Here is a 19167-nt window from a genome sequence, read left to right on the forward strand (position 1 = left end):
ATCCAGAAACAACTTGCTGTGCATTTTGCTCTTAAGAAATCTTGTGTTGTAGTACATGTAGATGCAAAGAAGTAGATGCAAAGTAGAAGAGACTTGGATATTTCAGATTGATAGCTACTACTGAACTCCAGTGGTATATGGCGTATATATGGTGAGATTACATTTTGAAATACATATTTCTTTAAATGGATATTTCCAGATATTTGGAAGTTTAAATGTGTCTACTTTTTAGAAACAATGGAAATTGGTTATGAGTCCAGATCTGTCAGTACTAGAAAGAAAGAAGAAATTCTGCCTGGCTTGATTCTTGTTTCATTTAGAAACTTTTCGAAACTTTGAGGCCTGTATTTTTGGAAGACTTTTTTACTGGTGGTATTTAGAAAAAGATGTAGATGCAGATCTCTTAGAATTATACAGTTGAGTTTGTAAACAGGTTGTTATGGTATTTTTTGTTCAAGTTTTTTGTAGTTTTTTTTGTTTGTTTGTTTGGTTTTTTTTGTTTTTTTTTTTTTTGTTTTTTTGTTTTTTTGTTTTTTTTTTTTTTTTTTGTTTGTTTTTTTTGTTTTTTTTTTTTTTTTTACTCGAGCTGGAACACCGCTTTGGAATTAAACCACAGATTTCATATCTAGAGATAAAGTAACAGAGGAGCAGAGTGTCAAAACTGCAGGCTTAACTGCCTAACTGTAAAAAAATGGTGAATTCTTTTAATTGATTGAATAACAGTTTTGACAGAAGACTTCTAATTTACATCATGTTGCTTCATAATTGCCGTTTTCCTGTTGCATTTAGTCTGAGATCTACAGTACTGAGTTTATATGCATGATCTTATACCATGTGTGACTATCTCTCTAGCATCTGGAGATGGTAATGCTTATCACTCATTTAGCAGTTAAAAATGGCTAAACAAGTCATAAAGGATGAGGAAAGCAGAATAGTTTTTTAGAAGTAAGTTTATTTTGCTGTCGAAAAGTCTGTTAGTACTTGAAAGGAGAATTTTCCAAGTGCTGAGCCTGTTCAAAGCTTTGTGACTCCACTGAGCAGGTTTTATGTGGGTACAAGCAAAGGTAATTGCTTCTGTCTTAAAAGATGGGGTTTTTTAAATAGTGTCCTGCAGATGAATGTACAAGTCACATTATCTTAAATTTGAAAGCGTCTTGGGAATTGTACTAATCACACAAAATCCTGTAAATTATAATAATGTGTCCCATAATCTTCACTAGCTTTCGCCTTTTGCCCCAGATAAGGGGATAAAAATATTTCAGCATCCTTCTTTTCTTAGAGTTAAAATCGTTTAAGTCTTGCAGTACTCTTAGGCTGAACTTGATGTGACCCAATGTGTCTGAAGTTGCAACTTCTACTTAATTCAGAATGCTTAACACAGGGCGATTAAGAATTGCTGAAAATCTGAATTCTTCCTTCCCTTGTGTTTTTATTCTGAAACAATCTTTACAAAGGGCTGTTTTTGGAGAGCAGAGTACAGTCTTTTGTTTCTGGATAAAACTGATGGCTGCAAATGAAAGAATAAAGAAGGCTCTCTATTCATGCTCCCCAGCCTTTGTTTCAGTGGGCATTGTTTCAGTTTATAAGAGCTGTTTAGTACATATAGGTTACTGGAAAGGCTGAAAGATTACCAAATCCGTTGGTGCAGTCTAGTTAAAAATCCTGCTATCTCCTCAGCTGCCCACCCAGTACTTTTTGTTTCAAAGATGCCATGAAAGACTTTTATTTCCTTTTCCACCACATTGCCTTGAAGTCACCTTTTGTGCAGTGATTTAAATGAGTCTTACTGTTTTCCTTTCAAATTATGGAAACCTTATCTAAGCTGTGATTTGAGTTCTAAAGCTGAGGAAACCGGCTGGTTGAAATTTTAGTTACTTTTTATTTGCCATCTTTTTATCTTAAAAACTCAATATGTAAATAGACTGTTGGCACATAGCTACAGATCCTGGTTCCAGTTTTGTAGGGAACAGAGTTCCATGGCAGCTAAACCGTTGCTTTATTTGCTTTCTCTTTAGGGTCTCCATATAGACATTAAACTACAGAAACAATTGTACATAGGTGAGATACCCGTGTAGATCTTAAATCATAACAGTTTAAGTTAATCTGAAACTTGATAATTACAAGTTCTCTTACTGAGTGTGTACCTGAATAGTGCATTAACTTGGGAGTTAATAAATATTAATTTTGGTTTTGCTAGTGTCAGCATTGAGCTGCACAGTTAGGATGCTGTTGGTGTAAATGCAGTGCAGTGGGTTACAAATGCCTCCTTGTATGAGTGATAAAACTGTTCCAGCAGGGATTGGCGTGCAGAGTTTGGCTGTGTTTGTCAGTGGAGAGATTACGCTTCTGCTTAGCTCCTTTTCCCTGAGGAAACCCTTATCATTTGAGGTGCTCCTGTTCCACCCCTGCTTTAATACTCTTTCCTTGAGGTTACTGTAGTGAATGGGTGTAACACCATCATCTCCTCTTTATCCCTCCCTTTTTTCTTTTTTCCTGTAGGGCTTTCTTTGCAAGTGTATGCAGACATGCTCACTCCGCCTTGAGTAGGTCTGCTTGATGGAAGCCCATCTGGGAAAGCGAACAGGAAAATCTAATTGAAGTCTTGCTCAGATTTAAGTATGATATAATCACACACAGTTGCTTGTGCTGTCCAAGACCATATACTACATCTGGGCATGCATGTGGATACGCCTTTATTTGGCCTGTAAGGGTGTTTGAGGTTGTGCCAGGGCTGTCACGATTTCTTTGATATATCTCAGCCAAGGCTGGAATTGGAGCTGACCTCTCTGCTGTGTACAGTGTGACAGGGGTTTTGCCAAGGTACAGTCATGTAGCCACGTGTAAGGTGGGCCATTGTCTTGTGCAGTACTAAAATGAGAGAAAAACCAATCCACTGAAAAGAAATCTTAGTCCTTTGCCGCAGAAAATATTTGGGTTTTGGGTTTTTTTTTTTCCAAAAAGGCAGCAAACTGTCCTGTAAAATAGCTTTGCTACCAGAAGTATCTTCTGAATATGGAAGACTACAGAACAAAGAAGTTTCCAAATGCTGTATTATATTTCTTAATAGAAAGGCATTTATGAAGCTCTTTTAAGAATGTGATTTGAGAGTAAACTTTTTAATAAGTAAGGAAACAAACAGTTTCAGTGGCTCAGCTCTTCCATTGTGCAAATTTAATGAGCTATTCTCCTTTTAACTTAATGTCCCTTTGAAGTAGGAGATTGCACTGGAAACATTTGGCTTTATATGGTATCTGTTTGAACACTAATACAAACGTAAGTTCTGTTAAGTTACTGCAAATGTAACATTTTGTCTTAGTTTACTTGTTCTGGTGCAGCCTCAAATAGAAATACTCTACATAAAGCATTTTACAACAGTGGTTGAAGGGAATCCTTTCAAGTTATCTCGCTGTGAAAAAGTTGACTGTGTTTTGTGCAACATTTATTTCCAGAGGAAGGAATGTTTTTGTTCCCTTTGTGATTTTCCCCTTCAGTCTAGATGTCTGGTTTAGTGGAAATGTTCAGTTGTCAGAAGAATCAAGATGGTGTATTATTTAGATCTTACCAGACAAGTGGGATTTGTTCCTTCCAGTTATCAAAAAGATTAACCCTTTGCCCTCACGGTCCTAATTGCAGTCGTTCAGGAACAAAGATTCTGCTTGTACAAGACAGCAGCCAGAGTGGAATATGTGCCAACTGGAATGTTTCTCTGGTGAATGTGGGTTGCAAGTATTACATACATTTTGTCTTGTGTTTCAGGCACCGATAAAAGCAACCTGTGAAGATATGTCATGCAAGACAGGATTTCCTGAAGATGTTCACAGTGCAGTAGTGTCAAGGAGTGTACATGGAGGACAGCCTCTTCTCAATGGTATTGTTAGAAAACGTATTTTGAACTTTTTTTTTTCTTCTAGTTGTAACCATAAGTCACTCTGGAGCATTTTCATCCTTAAACAGGACACAAATTCTTGCAGGAAAGAACATCAGCTGCTCTGAGATTATTTCTTGGTCACTGTCATAGGACATGGAAAATATGTTGGCATTAGTGGCAGCACATGCACCTCTGACTAATTTGAAAACACTGAGTGTTGCAAAACTTCCCATTATTATCCTCTAGTTCTCAGCACAGCATTTACACCGATGTTTCTTGCTACCAGTATGTACTACGAACACCATTAGTCTATACTTAGAGCCCCTGTGTGTGTGAGGAGAAGAAAATCTCTTTTCTGCTTTACCTCTCATAGAAGAGCTGCATTTACACCCAGTGCTTGTGCTCGTGTTAATGCAGAGATAATTCCCTTAATACTTTTCTGTGGCAATCTGAGGAAAGATGCCTATGGAAAGCAAGTAATGGGACAGGCAGCAACAGGAGAGAGAGAGTGGCTGTCTGTGAGGCCCTAGTCAGTGACCGCAGCGCTGCAGGCTCTGTAAGAAGGCGTGCCAGGAGAGGCAGGACGGTGCCAGGGCTGTCTCAGGGACAGAGCTCTGCTCTCTCACCCTGGCACCTACCTGCATCCGAATGGCACGGTGCCCAGGCTGGGGATGACCTGCTGGCCTCGTGCTCAGTGAGCACAAGCCCTTTCCTCCACCAGGGATGTCCTGCACTCAGTACACCTGGCCAGGCTTGTCTGGGTTGGGAATTCAGTTCACTCTTCTTTTTGTGTCTCTATTTTGCAGGGATAGAGTAGGACACAGAGGCAGATGCTCTGAATGCTTCCTAGATTTCCCAGCCAGTTAAGTTTCAGTATGCAAGTCTGCAGAAGTACATTTTTTTAAAAATCTGCATTAATTTGTCTGTTTTCTGAACCGCTAATATATTTTTTTTTATCTAATTTGGAAATTGTGGAACTAAGAACATCACTGTTAGACTGTTTCAAATACAGCTTAAATAAGGACTAATTTAATTTAATTTAATTTGTTGTTTCTTTCACATATAAATTTGGCTACACAGTTTGAGACATTTAAATGAAAAATATTCTAATGAGTCTGCAAAACAAATGAAGTAAAAGCCGTAGTCTTGATTTTACATGCTGTATGTAGCAGTCTCTCGTTAATTATGTTTTACAGACCTGTTTTGTGCTTTCTTAGAAGTATAGTGGAAACTTGAATGCCGGATGAATTGATTAGCTTTAGTGTATTTAAACTTGAGTTATTAAAGCTTTCTCTGTTCAGTTTCAAGAAAGTATATTCTACCATCACAGACTTTTCCTTTATTAAAAGATGGGTTAGAAATTTATGTATTGAAGTAAATGTTCTGCCAATTGAGAAAATAATAAAGAGGAAAGAGACTATTCCTCACTTCCCCACCAAGTGGGAGTTAATAGATGGTTCTCCTGTAGACTCCTGTAATAGACATCAGCATGAGCATTCCTTGGTATGTGATGAACAAACACAGGCAGGGGACAGAAATGCTTTCCAAAAGTGCCGCCTTGAAACCAAATGTTGGTCACAGGTTAATTGTCACACCATCAGTTCCTCTTGAAATGGAGATCACACAAGTTTTGAGATCTACCCTGTCCTGTGAAAGTTCTCGTTACTCTCTATGGAATCAGGGCTGTTTCTGCAGTTTTTCCCTTTTCCCACCAGTTAGGAACCACAGTAAACTGGGCACTAATTGTCTGTTGTCATTGCTCGTGCAAACCTGATGATAATGTCTGATTAGCTTTGACTGAGTCCAAGCTAGTAACTTAGAATGACAAACTGACTTCCTGTCTCATTATTCATCCCAGTCCCACAGTCCCTTCCCTTGCTTCTCAGAAGTGAGTGAAGCATGACTATTGGTTTGTCCTTGAATGGTATTAAAATGCATAACATTTTAGGGAAGTAGGAATTGGAAACACTGTATGAGGCAAACAGTATGTATCACATCATATCAGCTGGTTGAAAAATGACCTGGGGGAGTCTTTTTCCTACCACCGTTTCCTCAACTGAATTACTGCAGTGGTTAATTCTTTTGAAAATTTTGACATGCTTAAAAGCATATAATTTGCTGGTTACACATAAACATACAGTCCATCATTGCATAGCTTTGACTTAAATTTAATTACACTGTCATTTTGAAATACTATTGTTGTCAAAAGCCTATTTTCTGGTTATTTAACTAGATTCAGATGATGGTGGAAGTTAAGTATAGTTGCATGACATTTGCTTTGTAGGGATAATCATGTGCCTGATTCTGATCTCAGCTGCCTTGCCTGTCTAAATGCATGGAATTTTTTAAGTTGGAAGAGTCCTCTAAAACCATAAAGTCCATCTATTAATCCAGCACTGCCAAGTTTACCACTAAACCATGTCCCTGTGCACTACATCTGTATGTCCTTTAAATACCTCCTGAGATGGTCACTCCAACAGTTTCCTGGGCAGCCTGTTCCAATGCTTGCCAACCCTTTTGCTGAAGAAATTCTTCCTAATATCCAATCTAAACCTCCCCGACAGAAGGTGATGCAATTTTCTCTTGTCCTATCACTTGTTTCTGGAAGAAATGACCAACCCCCACCTCATTGCAACCTGCTTTCAGGTAGTTGTAGAGAAAAGTAAGGTCACATAATTGGCCTTGGTTCACGGATCCTTTGTATTACCTTCCTGCCCTCCAGCAGATCAGCATTGCTGCGCAATTGAGATGCATTTAATCCCCTCACCCCAATCATCAATAAAGATAGTAAACAGGACTGGCTCTACCTCAGCCCTGGGGAACACCCCTGGTGGCCTGCTGCCAGCTGGATCTGACTACATTCACCACCACTCTGTGGGTCTGCCCATCCAAGCAGTTTTGGGTTTTTACCCAGGGTTTTTATCCTGCAGCTATCCAAACCATGGGCAGACAGTTTCTCCAGGAGAATACAGTGGCAATCATTGTCAGAGGCATTTCTAAAGTCTTGGTGGACAGCATCTACAGCCTTCTACTCATCCACTAAGTGGGTCACACTGTCATCACAGGAGATCAGGTCAGTCAAGCAGCACCTGCCTTTCATGAACTCAGGTTGGCTGGGCCTGATCCCCTGTTTGTCCTGTATGTGCTGCATGGTGACACTCAGGGTGATCTGCTCCATGGCCTTCCCTAGCCCCTAGGTCAGGTTTACAGGCCTGTAGCTCTGCAGATCCTACTTCCAGCTTTGTGTAGCTGCGCATCAAATTTACTCACCTCTGGTAAACTGTGACCTCCCTGGTCATCCAGGACTGCAGACAAATGATGGAAAGTGGCTCGCTGAGCCTTTCTGCCAGCTCCCTCAGTACCTTTGTGTGGATCCCATCTGGCTCCATAGACTTGTGTGTGTTCAAGTGATGTAGCAAGTCACTGAAAACTTCTCCTTGTGTTATGGGGGCTTTACTCTTCTTCTTTTTCCAGTTGTCTAGCTCAGGATGCCCAGAGAACAACTGGTTTTTTACTACTGGGCTGAGGCAAAGAAGGCGCTAAGTACCTCAGCGTTTTCCTCATCCTTTGTCCCTATGTTTGCGCTCACATTTGGTAAAGGATGGAGGTACTTCTTAGCCCTTCTTTCGTTGCTGATTCCTAGAAAGTTTTTTTTTAATATAAAAATGTCTTTTAATAGTAATCTGTCACCAGATAATGTTCTATTTGGGGTTTTGTGCTTCTAAATTTCTGCCTGGATAACCTTGCAATATCATTGTAGATACTTACACTAGTTTCTGTATGTTTCAGAGTTGAAGGCCTTCTTTTTCTTAGGTTCTGTGCATTGATACCACCAGCATAGAGGCTTTATGGACATGTCAGATATCGGCAGAGTATTTTGACCCTAACTTGATGCTTTTTTGACAAGTTGCTTCTTAAAATACTGCCCCAGAAAAGACTGTATGTTTATCACCTGTCTTGTTTATTTGCTTTTGTCTAGTACATTGGGGGACAGACTTTTTTTAAGTTGTTTGACTTCTGTCTTACCAAAAGTTAAATAAAATCAGAGTTACCATATGACTTGGTCTCTGCATTCCAGTTGTTATAGTAGCATAGGATATCTGGCTCTTAAAACACTATTATAAGAAATTTCCTTGCATTTCACTATACTCTTACATTTTTTGAAGAGGTTTTTTTTTTTCATCCTGTGTTCAGGTGGTGCTTGTTTTTGATGGAGGATCAGACTTGTTTCCACTGCATTTAAGAATAATTCAGAATAACTTTGTTCATTCATATGGTTAGGACATTGTAACAGCATCTACTTATTTTTTCCTTTTGTGCATGAAGGCTTGAGAGGTAACTACACATTCAGTTGTTATCCAGGTGTTCAGTTGTCCCCAATATGTGAAAAATTGGTGGAGCTATATATAATCAGAATAACTTAAATTGGAAAAGGGAAAACAACTTACATTTTTTAATGGGGGGGGGGGGGGGAGAAAAAGAGAAAGAGAGCTGCCCTTGCTGGCCTTGGTTTCAGGATGAAGAAATGGAAAAGATGGTTCTAGTTGAGAAGTCACAGAGGTTGGAAACTGCTCCTTTGGTAGGCTGTGCCTGGGCTGTGTAGGAGGTAACCTGCACCTCACAGGCTGTCCCCTATTGCCTCTTTCTGGCCCAGTGTCACCAGTGCTCCATGGTCCTGTGTTCCCCTGCAGCAGACTTCACTGGTCATACGCTTGGAGACTCTTTGAAGCTGATGCCTTAAATTTATCTTGTACAATGTCTGGCAAGTCCGACTTCAAGATACAGTATGCTCAGGTCACTAGATACATTTGAGTCCTATAGGCCTAATATTGAATTTATTTATTATGTTTCACGTGTTTCACTTGATACCAGCAGCTTCATTGAAATTACAGTGATTTTTACCAAGGAACTAGGTGAGCTCAGAACTACTACCTTAATTTCCGTAAAGGGAGAAAAGCAAATAATAATTTTTGAAGCAGAATTAAGAGAAACTTGATTCATTGCTAAAAATTGTCTTAGTAATAAAAGCATGGATTATTTGAGCTCTTTTAAAATGTAATATACTTTGAATTTTTTTAGGACTTAAATCCTCCAACATTTAAAAAAGAAAATAAGTAATATGCAAATAGGTCTTCAGTTATCACCTAATAAAAGTAGATATCTAACCCAAATTTAAAGCACAGTACTTATGACTGGTTTATGTAAGTAAAATGTGCTAACTTTTTAGAGAGCCGTAAGTAAGATGTAGTATTCAGAGAAGAAGAGGTTAAGTCAAAGGGAATTTCATTTAATATATTAAATGCCCTTACTTGCACTGGTTTTATCACATTTTTGTAGTTCATCCAGGGAAAAGTCTTGTGGCAGTTTGATATGTCCAGCAAGTTTATCTAATCTTTGTTCTATATCCTGCAAATTTTAAGATACAAATAAAGTGTTTGCAGCTAAAATCATTCACCTCGAAAGGTTACTTGAATGGTTTGCAGAATCATTTCCTAGAGATTCTTACTCTGATAATTATTATAGCGGTTTCTTATCTTTCAAGGATGTTATTTTAACATTGTCTGTCCTGTTACTAAATGTATGTTTTTAGTTTTCTGATAAGCAAATTCATTCCTAAACCATTCCTTCGAACACTGTGTAGCTATAAAATATTTCTAAAGTCTTTGCGTTGCACAGTGATAAAGAAAAAAAAAGTTTTGGTGTTGATCACAGAGATAAGCAGTGATAGTGGATGATCAACACTGCAGTTTACATGAGGCATTTTAAGTCAGAGTAAGCATCAGCTCTGCCAAAAAAGGCACACTTACGCCTTCCCTCCTCTTTGAGCCTGGTACCAAGTGCTCACGAAACCATAAAATGAACGGAGTTAGCCAATTTATCTGGGGTAAACTTTCACTCCGACTCCTTTAGACTTCTTTTCTGAATGACCTTGTAGGCTTAAACAGAGCCATGGTGTCCCTGCTGTCTTCTCTCCTCTAGCAGTTAGATGATTAGAAAATACCGTTTGTTTTGATGCTTCCAAACTGAGCGACAAAACTTGATTTTTGCATTCTCACAGACTTACTTTGTAGCTTACTGTTGAAAATACCAATTGGTCTCAATCCAGAAATCTGTTGTTGTTGGGAGTGTGGCCTTCAGGCATGGCCTGGTGTTAGAGAGTAACTTGATGTTTCTTCATGATGTAGTGAAGGGTTACATGGATGTTGTCTGTCCCAGGTGAAGCTACTTGACTTTGTTGCTAGTGTAGTTTTATTTTCCTACATAATACAAATGTCTGCCATCAGCTAAGAATAAAATTCCTTTTAAAGAAGTCATAATGCTTAAAATTAAAGACAGCAGCACATCTTTTAAGACACATTAACTCTAGAGCCAAGGAAAGTGTTCTTAGAAGAATATTTTCCAAGAGGGAAATTAGTCTTTACCCAGGAAAAAAATTTTGGTCTTTTTTTTTTTTCTTCTATTAAAAAAAAATAAAATGGTAACCCCTTTGTTTGAAGTCTCCTTGCCTTAAGCAAAAAGACAAATTGACAAGTTCCTTCCAGGCAGACAGCCAAAGAATCTCAGATGGATGGGGTCTCTCTATGAGCTGCTGGCAAGCTGGGGAAAAATTGTTTCAATTCTTCCCAAATGTATTGTTTTATGGAACTATTTTCCTGTACTCTTCACTCTCCCCTCTCTTGCAAAAAAACCCCCAAAAACCAAAACAAAACAAAACAAAAAAAACCCCAAAAGAAACCACCAAAAAAACCCCAAACAAACAAACAAAAAAAACACAACCCCCCCCCCAAACCCCCCAAAAAACCAGCCAAACAAACAAAAAACACACAAAAAAACCCCAAACAAAACAAAAAAAAACCCCACTACAACTTACCAGCCCCTTCTTTTAAGCCTTAGTGGGAGTGATTTTTCCAGAAGCTTCTGTTGTTAAGATTTTTTTTCCTCCCTCAGTTCTGCTTAAGATTTAGTAGGTTTAGTTTTGCCCTCTTCTGTGAGAAGCAGAGTAAATTCTGTTTCTGTTACTTGGTAGTGCTGTGCCTTGTTGTTTTATTGTATGTTACAGTTGCATTCCAGTTCTTGGTTTCTTGATTTCTTAATCCTTTTTGTCTTTTTTTATCAAGCAGTTTTCCTGTTTGTACTTTTTCCATACTCCACAGCATCCTAAATTTTTCAGTGTCAGTTTTGAGCTTGCTATCCTCGATTGGAAGAGCTGCTTCTGTTTGCTTTCACTATGCTAACACAGTACCTGTTTTGTGATGCCAGTTGTCTGTTCATGTCCCAAGCTCTTAATCTATTCTTAGGTACTCGTCCCCTGAAAATTAGAACTTTCTTCTGCTGAAGCAAGATACTGCTTTTCCTGAGATTTCCTTGTTCCTTTTGTCAACTACTTACACATGAATTATATCCTAGAGTATATATAGCAAATATTCACCTTGCTGGACAGTGGTAATACACCTGTTTGAATGGTGACTCCTTTTTGCTTTTATTGTCTGACTTGTATGTGATGTCTGATTTCACTCTTGAGTATTAAACTACTGACTATAAGTTGGTATAGTCTCATTTCAAGCTTGTACGTTGAATGTTACATACATATAAACAGAGAATAAGCATAAATTGTGAAATGCAGTGATGTTGTGAATGTGTACAAAGAGCTAACACTTCAGAAACATAATTCTATTATCCTTTGGTGCACTGTAAAGCTATTGTATGTAGTATGTGAATCAATTTCTATTTCCAGTATCAAAGAATTTATCACTTGAGTTCTAGATAAGAAGGAATTTAAAAAAAAATCTTATCAAAATGTACTAAACAAAATTTTTACTTTTCATGGAATATTTGTAATCCAGGTGGAAATACAGTTTGTAGTAAAATCCTAAATAAACTGCGCTGTCCAGTTTTTCCAAAGAGGAAACATGATTCTCCCTTGCTCCCCAGAAAGGGAATGCTGCTTCTGTTTCTCCTATAGACTGTTGCAACTCCATCTTGATAAAGAGAAAGATACACCTACAGAGGAATTACAGAAATCTTGAATGGTTGCAGTTCTGGGATCTGTAAATTACTCTCTTAGTTAATTAGTCCAGTTCAGATAGTAATTTCTGTCTGTAGTGCATTTACGTGGAATGCATTGAATTAATTAGTACTTATTCCCTTTTCCTATATTTAGCTGGTTACTTGCGAGGGTCTCAAATGTAGTGTCCTTTCTGTGTGCAGAAATCTGAATTACAGCAGCAGAATTGTTAGTTGCCTCAGTAAGCTCTGAGCATGGCTCAGTGAAGGATGGCAAAAGGGATGTTTCTTTCTGCCCTCTGAAGCTGGGCCTAGCATTATAGTCTTTCTAACACCATTTAGTGTAGCCTTAGTTCAATTTTAAGCAATACCATCTGGCTTTGGTTCCCAAGGGGCCATTATTTTTCTTGGAATCCTTGTAGTTAGAGCGTTCTTCAACACTGACCAGTGCTCTTGGGAAGGCTGGGAGGAATGGTGGCTGCAAAGCTGTGCAGAAAACCTCTCCAATAGGCAAAGGTGCCCTCAGGAATGGGTGATTTATTTAGTCACAGAAGAAAGTTGCTGTTGCATGCAAGAGCTGCACGGAAAAATTGTTTCTTTGTGTGGTACATAAGTATATGGAATACATGGAGCAGAAACTCAGGTGAGGCCTTCTGTGTTAGCATGCATAATGTGAGAAAATGGTATTTATAATTAGGAATTCAAATTGTCACTTAGGACTACAGTACATCTTCTGTTGACTTGTCATTTTTCTGACAATCCAGAAGACAAATTTACGAGAGCATCCTACTGAAGTGATATTACAGGAAACATCCTTTATTGTAAAACATATTACCATACCAAATACAGATAAACTCCTCTAGTATTTAAACACTTAAAGACCACATTAAATCAAATACTACTGCGTTGAAGACTTGGATGTCAGTCAACAAATCCCAAAGTACAGTTTGAACTGCTCTGGTTTTGGTTGAATGCAGTGATGCAGATTTATTGCTTTTGGTTGAACTTGAGACACTCAATGTCGAGGGCATTTTTTTATTCTGGAAATAATAAATTTTGGAAGAGGTCACTTCCAAGCTTTCACAACGCGTCCTAGGCATCAGAGCCAGCCTTGCTAAACTCAGGAAAAAGAAGGAGCAGAAGGAAGGTGCAAAGAAACACGCTCAGATTTTGGATGGAAAGGACATTTACTGGACTTGCTATTATCTTCTAATTAGACTGTAGAATGAGCAACTGGCCTTTGATACCCTTTAAATCTTTCCTATTTAACGCAGCACAGATGGTTTTCTACTCATCTCCATATGCCCTCGCTGGTTGATGTGTCCTCCAGAGGGCAGGGAAAATAATGTTGGGGGATAAATGGAGTGAAATGCTGGAGTGCAAAATGGAGCTGAGGCTGGGGAAAGGATGGAAACAGAAGAATCCAGATGATGAAGGGTGATGGATAACGGGTGGAGGTATGAACCCTGGTGTCATTCAAGGGGGAAGGGAAAGCACAGGTTCTCCACAACCATGGAAGGAGCAGAGAAACTTCGTATTAATTGGAAGAGGAGGCAGAAGCAACCAGAGGTGAAAAGGACAGTCTCTTGCAATACTTTTGTATTTCTCATGACATGCTGTTTGAGCTGGTCATGGGCATCCAATACCCAGCCTAAAGGAAATGCTGAGTACCCAGTAGAGCTCACCAGTATTAAATAAGTGAACACGTAGTGCTGAGAAGCTTTTCTAGCAGAAACTACCAGGCCTTCTTGACACTACAATGGCAGCACGGTGTCCCACATCTTCCATTTTTTTTTTGCAATTCATGCTAAAAAATGTAATTATCTGAGTATTCAGCTAAGATCAGAACATGCACAAGGAAGAGCCTTTTGAGAGTAAACTGATCTTATAGCCAAGACGTGAGGTTAGCCAAAGTACCTACAGCTGTACATCATGACTTGTCCACTGTTTTGGAGGCAACATTGAGTTTGAGCACTAAGGGTCCATCAGTGTCTATGAAGTGATATTAAAACCCACTGCTGCTTTTTATTACAGGTGATTTGGTACCACCAATTTTTCTTTTTGGCATTTTTTCTCAGCTTGTGTGTATAGATGTGCAGTTTAAATGCATATGAAAACACCAACCTTAAGTAAAGCTAGAAGAGGCTAGCTTTTACCCAAACATTTACCCAAAATGTAAATCTTTCCTATTGTTGCAAATGCATCACAATGATGTGGCTGCAGGATAAGTGAGTTTGATCAGCAAGATGATTCATCACGAAACTGTTCCTGCTTTTTCTGGTGGGCTTATTCTTTTCTGGGTCAAGTTAGTTGTTGATTTGTTGAGATCTGCTGTGGAAAAGGAGATAAATTAATGAGAAAAGAGGTGTGTTAGTGTTGATGAGATAAAAGGAGGTCATAACTGAATGAAGCTCCACTGTGCTAGATTATCTGTTAGGTTATTCCCCACCTCTTTTCTCTCTGCAGTGCTTTCTTCCTGCTGCTTTAATATATTCCAGGACTGGGCAGCTGAGGATCAGTGCCCTGCCATCCCTTGCCGTTGATGCCTGCTGCCTCCCTGCACTACCCAGCCACAGCAGTGAACTGTGCCGACAGTTCTTAGCTGGGTTGCAGATGACAGTGAGCAATCCCATTAACCTGCCAGCCTGGCTGCAGATAATTCTGGGGAACCAGGGCACCCAGCGCTGCCCACGGCTGCCATCCCTCACCCTGCTGGCTGCAGCTCCTGCCTGCCTGTAGGCACTGGTACTCTGGGCAGAGGAGCAGCACAGCATGGCTCAGGTGTGTCTCATCCTCCTCTGAGCTGCCTGCAAGAGCTCAGAAACTGGCCCATTTTGATTTTTTCCCCCCGTCTGTTTTTTACTGTCTGCTCTGTTTTGGCAGACCTGTGAGCAGTGGCAAATATTATGATCATGTCTGCTTGCCTGCAGCTCTTTCTTGTGTACTGTGCTGCCTTTTAGAAGTGGATTTTGTTCGGTTTTGGAAGTTAATGGCATGTGCCTCTCAGGTTGTAGAGAGGAGGAATTATTTAAGGCCCTCTGTGAGTTTCAGTTTAACATTCTCTTAAATAGGAAAGTTAGAAACCCTAAAAGCACAATTTATAACATAAAAGCTATCAAAATAGTATTGCAGTCTGTTAAAGTGTTTAAAAATTTGATTCGCTGCAGTTTAAAATGTGAAATAAATGTACACTAATTGTTTTGAATGGAGATGAAGATGGTGTTTGAAGCCAGTCTTTAAAGGAATTAGTGAGATAGCACTGCAGTTAATGGTGGAGCACTATTTTCCTGTAATGGGCTAAGCAATGTTCTCTAATTAGCTTGCAAATTGATATTCAAATACAAGTAAACTGGCAATCAAATATAAGCAAAACATCTATGTAAGTAGACTTTGGTGTCTGCATTTAGTATACCTGTGTCAAAATTATGTGTGGGTACAGGGTAAGCTCTTAGTTGTTTTCAGCATGGAGCTTTCATTATTAATGTTTGCTCACTGGTTGTGATAGGTCATTGTTTTAATTTAAGCACATGAAAAGAGAAAAAAGAAATCCCTTTTTTTCCACAAGTGAGTGGCTTTTAAACATTAGTAACATAATACTAAGTGTGCATGAGTTTTTTTTCCTGTCTTCTTTTCTTCTGGTTTTGTCAACTAGTTGTGCACATAAGATTTGATACATAGCTGAGTCAGTGGAAGTTACTCTGTTGAGTTTTCCTGGATTTGGATCATATTTAAGTTCATTATTGAAATCATTGCTATATGGTGTAGCCATTTCATTTTCAAGCCTTGTGCCAGAAACTGGATGCATAAACTATTAGTGGTGGTTATGTTGTGAGGTTTTCGGTGGTAAGTAGTACAGGTTCTTAAACTTGAATTAAATGCTTGATACAAGTGGGTTTCTGCAAAGGAGAACCATAGAGTGGTTTGGATTGGAAGGAACTTAAAAACCATCTAGTTCCAACCCCCTTGCCATGGACAGGGACACCTTCCACTGGACCAGGTAGCTCAGAGGACCAGGTACCTCAGAGCACCATCCAAACTGGCCTTGAACACTCCCAGGAATGGGGCATCCACAGCTTTTCTGGGCAACCTGTTCCAGTGCCTCACCACCCTCACAGTAAAGAATTTCTTCCTAGCCATACAAGAAAACTGGTGCATAAGAACTCTTGTTGGGAAAGGTAAACAAGGATCACATATTTAAAATTTGGTTTTCAAGGTCTTTTTAATATCTGTATTTTCTAACCTGTAAAACATCTCTCACTCATTGACACACTGATACCTAGCTAACTACCCTCTGTAAGGATATTGTTTACTGACAGAAGTCTTAACTATATCAGTGGGTCAAGTATATGGTTTTATCAATCACCAGTACTCCTTCTATCAGCTGTCACAGTGTTTGTTTAGCATCATCTTTTATGCTAAAAGTTTCTTGGAATGTACTTCCCTGAATCAAATTCTTACCACTGTGCATTCATTAAATCCAATTAATGTTTGCATAGATTTTAGCTTTCAATGCTGATTATCGTCTGAATTCTTCAAGGGGGAAAAGCTCAAACAAAACTGAAACAAAAAACCCCCTTGTGTTACGTGTTTTCTGTAAAGCAGTAAGTAGGCATTTGGCACCATGGAAATAATACATCAGTGAAAGTCTTTTCAATTCAGTATGTGCTTTTCTGTTCAAATAACCCAGATTTTCCCTTTACAGTGCTCTTCATGCATGTATGTGCTTTTATAAAAAATTGGTCAACTTGGTTATCAGGGGGTGGTTAATGGGGGAGTGTAGGTCCCTCAGAGGTCACAGGTTCAGATCAGTCTGTCATCTTCATCCAGTAGCCAGTAACTTACAACTTCTTGGTAGGTTATGCAAAAGGAACTTTGGCTGATTTGGTTTCTTCTGAAGGTGTCTCTGTTGAAAAAGTACTTATTACGCAAGACCAGAAATACTGCTGAAATTAGTGGAAACTGGGTCAGCACATGCAGGCAGGGAGTGCTCATGTGTATGAAGGTAGCTGGAGAAGGTCAATATCTCAGTGCTTTCCTGACTGGAAGAGAGAAGCCCTGAAACTGAGTGGAATTTTAACCTCTTGAAGGGCATTTATGCAGAGCTGAGATCTGTTAGGGCAGTAGTTTTAACAGCTTGGAGCAAATAGCACATCTAGCATTTTAGGTACTGTAGGTGTTTTTGCCTATGTGTAATTGATTCAGTGTGTTTCCCAGAACTGGAATGAAGTCTGTATCACACTGAAACTTCAAATACAAATAAACAGCAAAAGACATCCCTCTCATCCTTGCCCTGTGTGTCACTACCTGTACTTCTGACCATGCCAAGTCTCATTTAATTAAAATCTTGTTGTTATGCCTGTGTGCCAGTTAATTATTTAAGAATGATATGTGTTATTATTTATAAAAATGGATCTTTTTTCCTCAGAGAATGTGATTATATTAGTTGTTACAGCTGCAAATGATCTGGAAGTTATTTCCCCCTTCCAGTTTTTGAAACAAAGTCTCTTTAATTTAGAGATGCATACCAGAAAGCCAACATAGTGTGGCTAAAATGGAGGATTTTTGTTAGCCTTCAGTGAGTTTGCTGTATAAAGGAAGCAAAGCCTACAAAAGCACAGGTGCACCTGGCTTTAGGAAGCAATTTTGCAAGGAGTATCCCAGCAGAACATGGCTATTCCAGTCTGCTGGGCAGGTCATGGTGCAGTGATGAAGCCTGGCTTAAAGTGGCCACTATCTCAGGGTCTGTGGGTTTTGCAGCCAATTGAAAACAAAAATAAAAGTTGTTGAGTCCTAACAGGATTGACTTGTGTGTTCCTCACAAAACCCAACAATGGTATACAAAGATTCTTAATTTTTTAAGCCCCATCTATCATGCAGGACATAGATAAAAAGCTGAAGAAGCTCACTCCAAACATTTGTTCCTGTAAGTGACTGTCAACTTTCAAAAGGTACCTAAAGTTTTTATAGGGTAACCAAATAAGGTCTTGGAAAAGGCTGCTTTTAAAGACTGCCTGCTGTCTGCTCGAAGATGATAGTGTTACTTCTGTTGAAAACAATTAAAAAATTGTGAACGTGAATTTAGCAGATGAGCAGAGTCTGGTAAGAGCTTTATATGTATTTTTCAGTAGCAATAATTTCTTGTAAAGCATTTACACCTTTATAGAAGGGGTGGAGATAGATAAATAGTTTGGTAAGCTGTGACACCTGTGTTTTAGTAATGTCTGTCACCGACATGTATTTATGATGCAGAGTATTTTCCAGATTATGGGTAGTGTCAAAATGTCTCTGCAGGTCAAAAAGGTGAGGTTATTTTGTTTATAGGTCTTTGTTTTTATTTGGTGCTAGAGTCCTAAAGTCTCTGTATTATTGTTTTAGTAAGAATCTTACTGTCTTACATTTTAAAATTTCTGCAAGCCATGCACAGATCTGCATGCACTGGATAAATTAAATTCCGAGCATACCATGACATGCAGTAAGAGAGAAGGTCACCTTTATGACATAAATGCAAACTGTGTCAATAACACTGCTCATTTTGTGTTTCATACATACTTGATGTTGAATTTGCTGATTTTACCAACATCAAAAAGTAAATTTTGGTTTCTATATTTTAGCATATAGTAATTGTTTCATTAACAAAATGATAATATTAGACAAGTCTTTAGAAAGACCTGGAGATGCCAAGGGGACAGTGGGGTCTGTAATACTCAATGTGGGACAGACAAGTGGTTTTAGGTTGTTTCAGAACATACGCAAATAATTCTGATAATATAATTGGGGGATTAATTCTCATTTATGCACAGTCTATTTGCTTCCTTTCTGAATGCGTGTGGATGAACATCGTATTTCTCATCTTTTTAACTGTTGCTCCTACTGAACATTCAAAATATGTTTTCCTTACTATAGCGAATAATAAAATTAATGCTGTAAAAAGGTTTTGCTACAGGCTGCAGAATTTTTAGTGGTTCTGTGACTTGAACCATCAGGTGTTCAGAGCCCTCCGAGGTGGATATTGCAGGTTCCAGGCACTATCTGTGGCTCTTAAAAAAAAGTTAAATCTCCATGATTGAAAGACTTAAAGAGTGCTGTCATGGAGGATCTTGAAAATGGCTGGGAAGATTAGAAGGCCATTTTGGAGGACTGATTGCCCCAAGTTCCCTCATTTCAAGAGTAACAGTTCTCCTTATTTAGAGGGTATAAGAATTGCAGAGCAGCATTGGCAGCTTCCAAATAGAGAAGCATATCTTGCTAGTGAGAGACAAACATAAAACAGATGCACATTAAAATAAGGTTTGCTG

General features: G+C 38.8%; 1 protein-coding gene across 2 annotated transcripts in view; it reads left to right on the forward strand.

The window, feature by feature from the left end:
* The window catches only part of CDH2 (cadherin 2), a 115663-nt gene that overhangs the window by 7816 nt on the left and 88680 nt on the right, over nt 1-19167 (forward strand). For both annotated transcript variants that reach the window (XM_066182135.1, XM_066182126.1), the window contains exon 2: nt 3757-3868. In XM_066182135.1, the coding sequence (XP_066038232.1) occupies nt 3757-3868 (112 nt within the window). The remainder of the gene's footprint in view (nt 1-3756; nt 3869-19167) is intronic.

The sequence above is a fragment of the Chamaea fasciata genome, unplaced genomic scaffold (assembly GCF_029207755.1).
Source record: "Chamaea fasciata isolate MVZ Bird 193981 ecotype frontalis unplaced genomic scaffold, bChaFas1.0.hap1 SCAF_1, whole genome shotgun sequence".
Classification (NCBI taxonomy): Eukaryota; Metazoa; Chordata; class Aves; order Passeriformes; family Sylviidae; genus Chamaea; species Chamaea fasciata.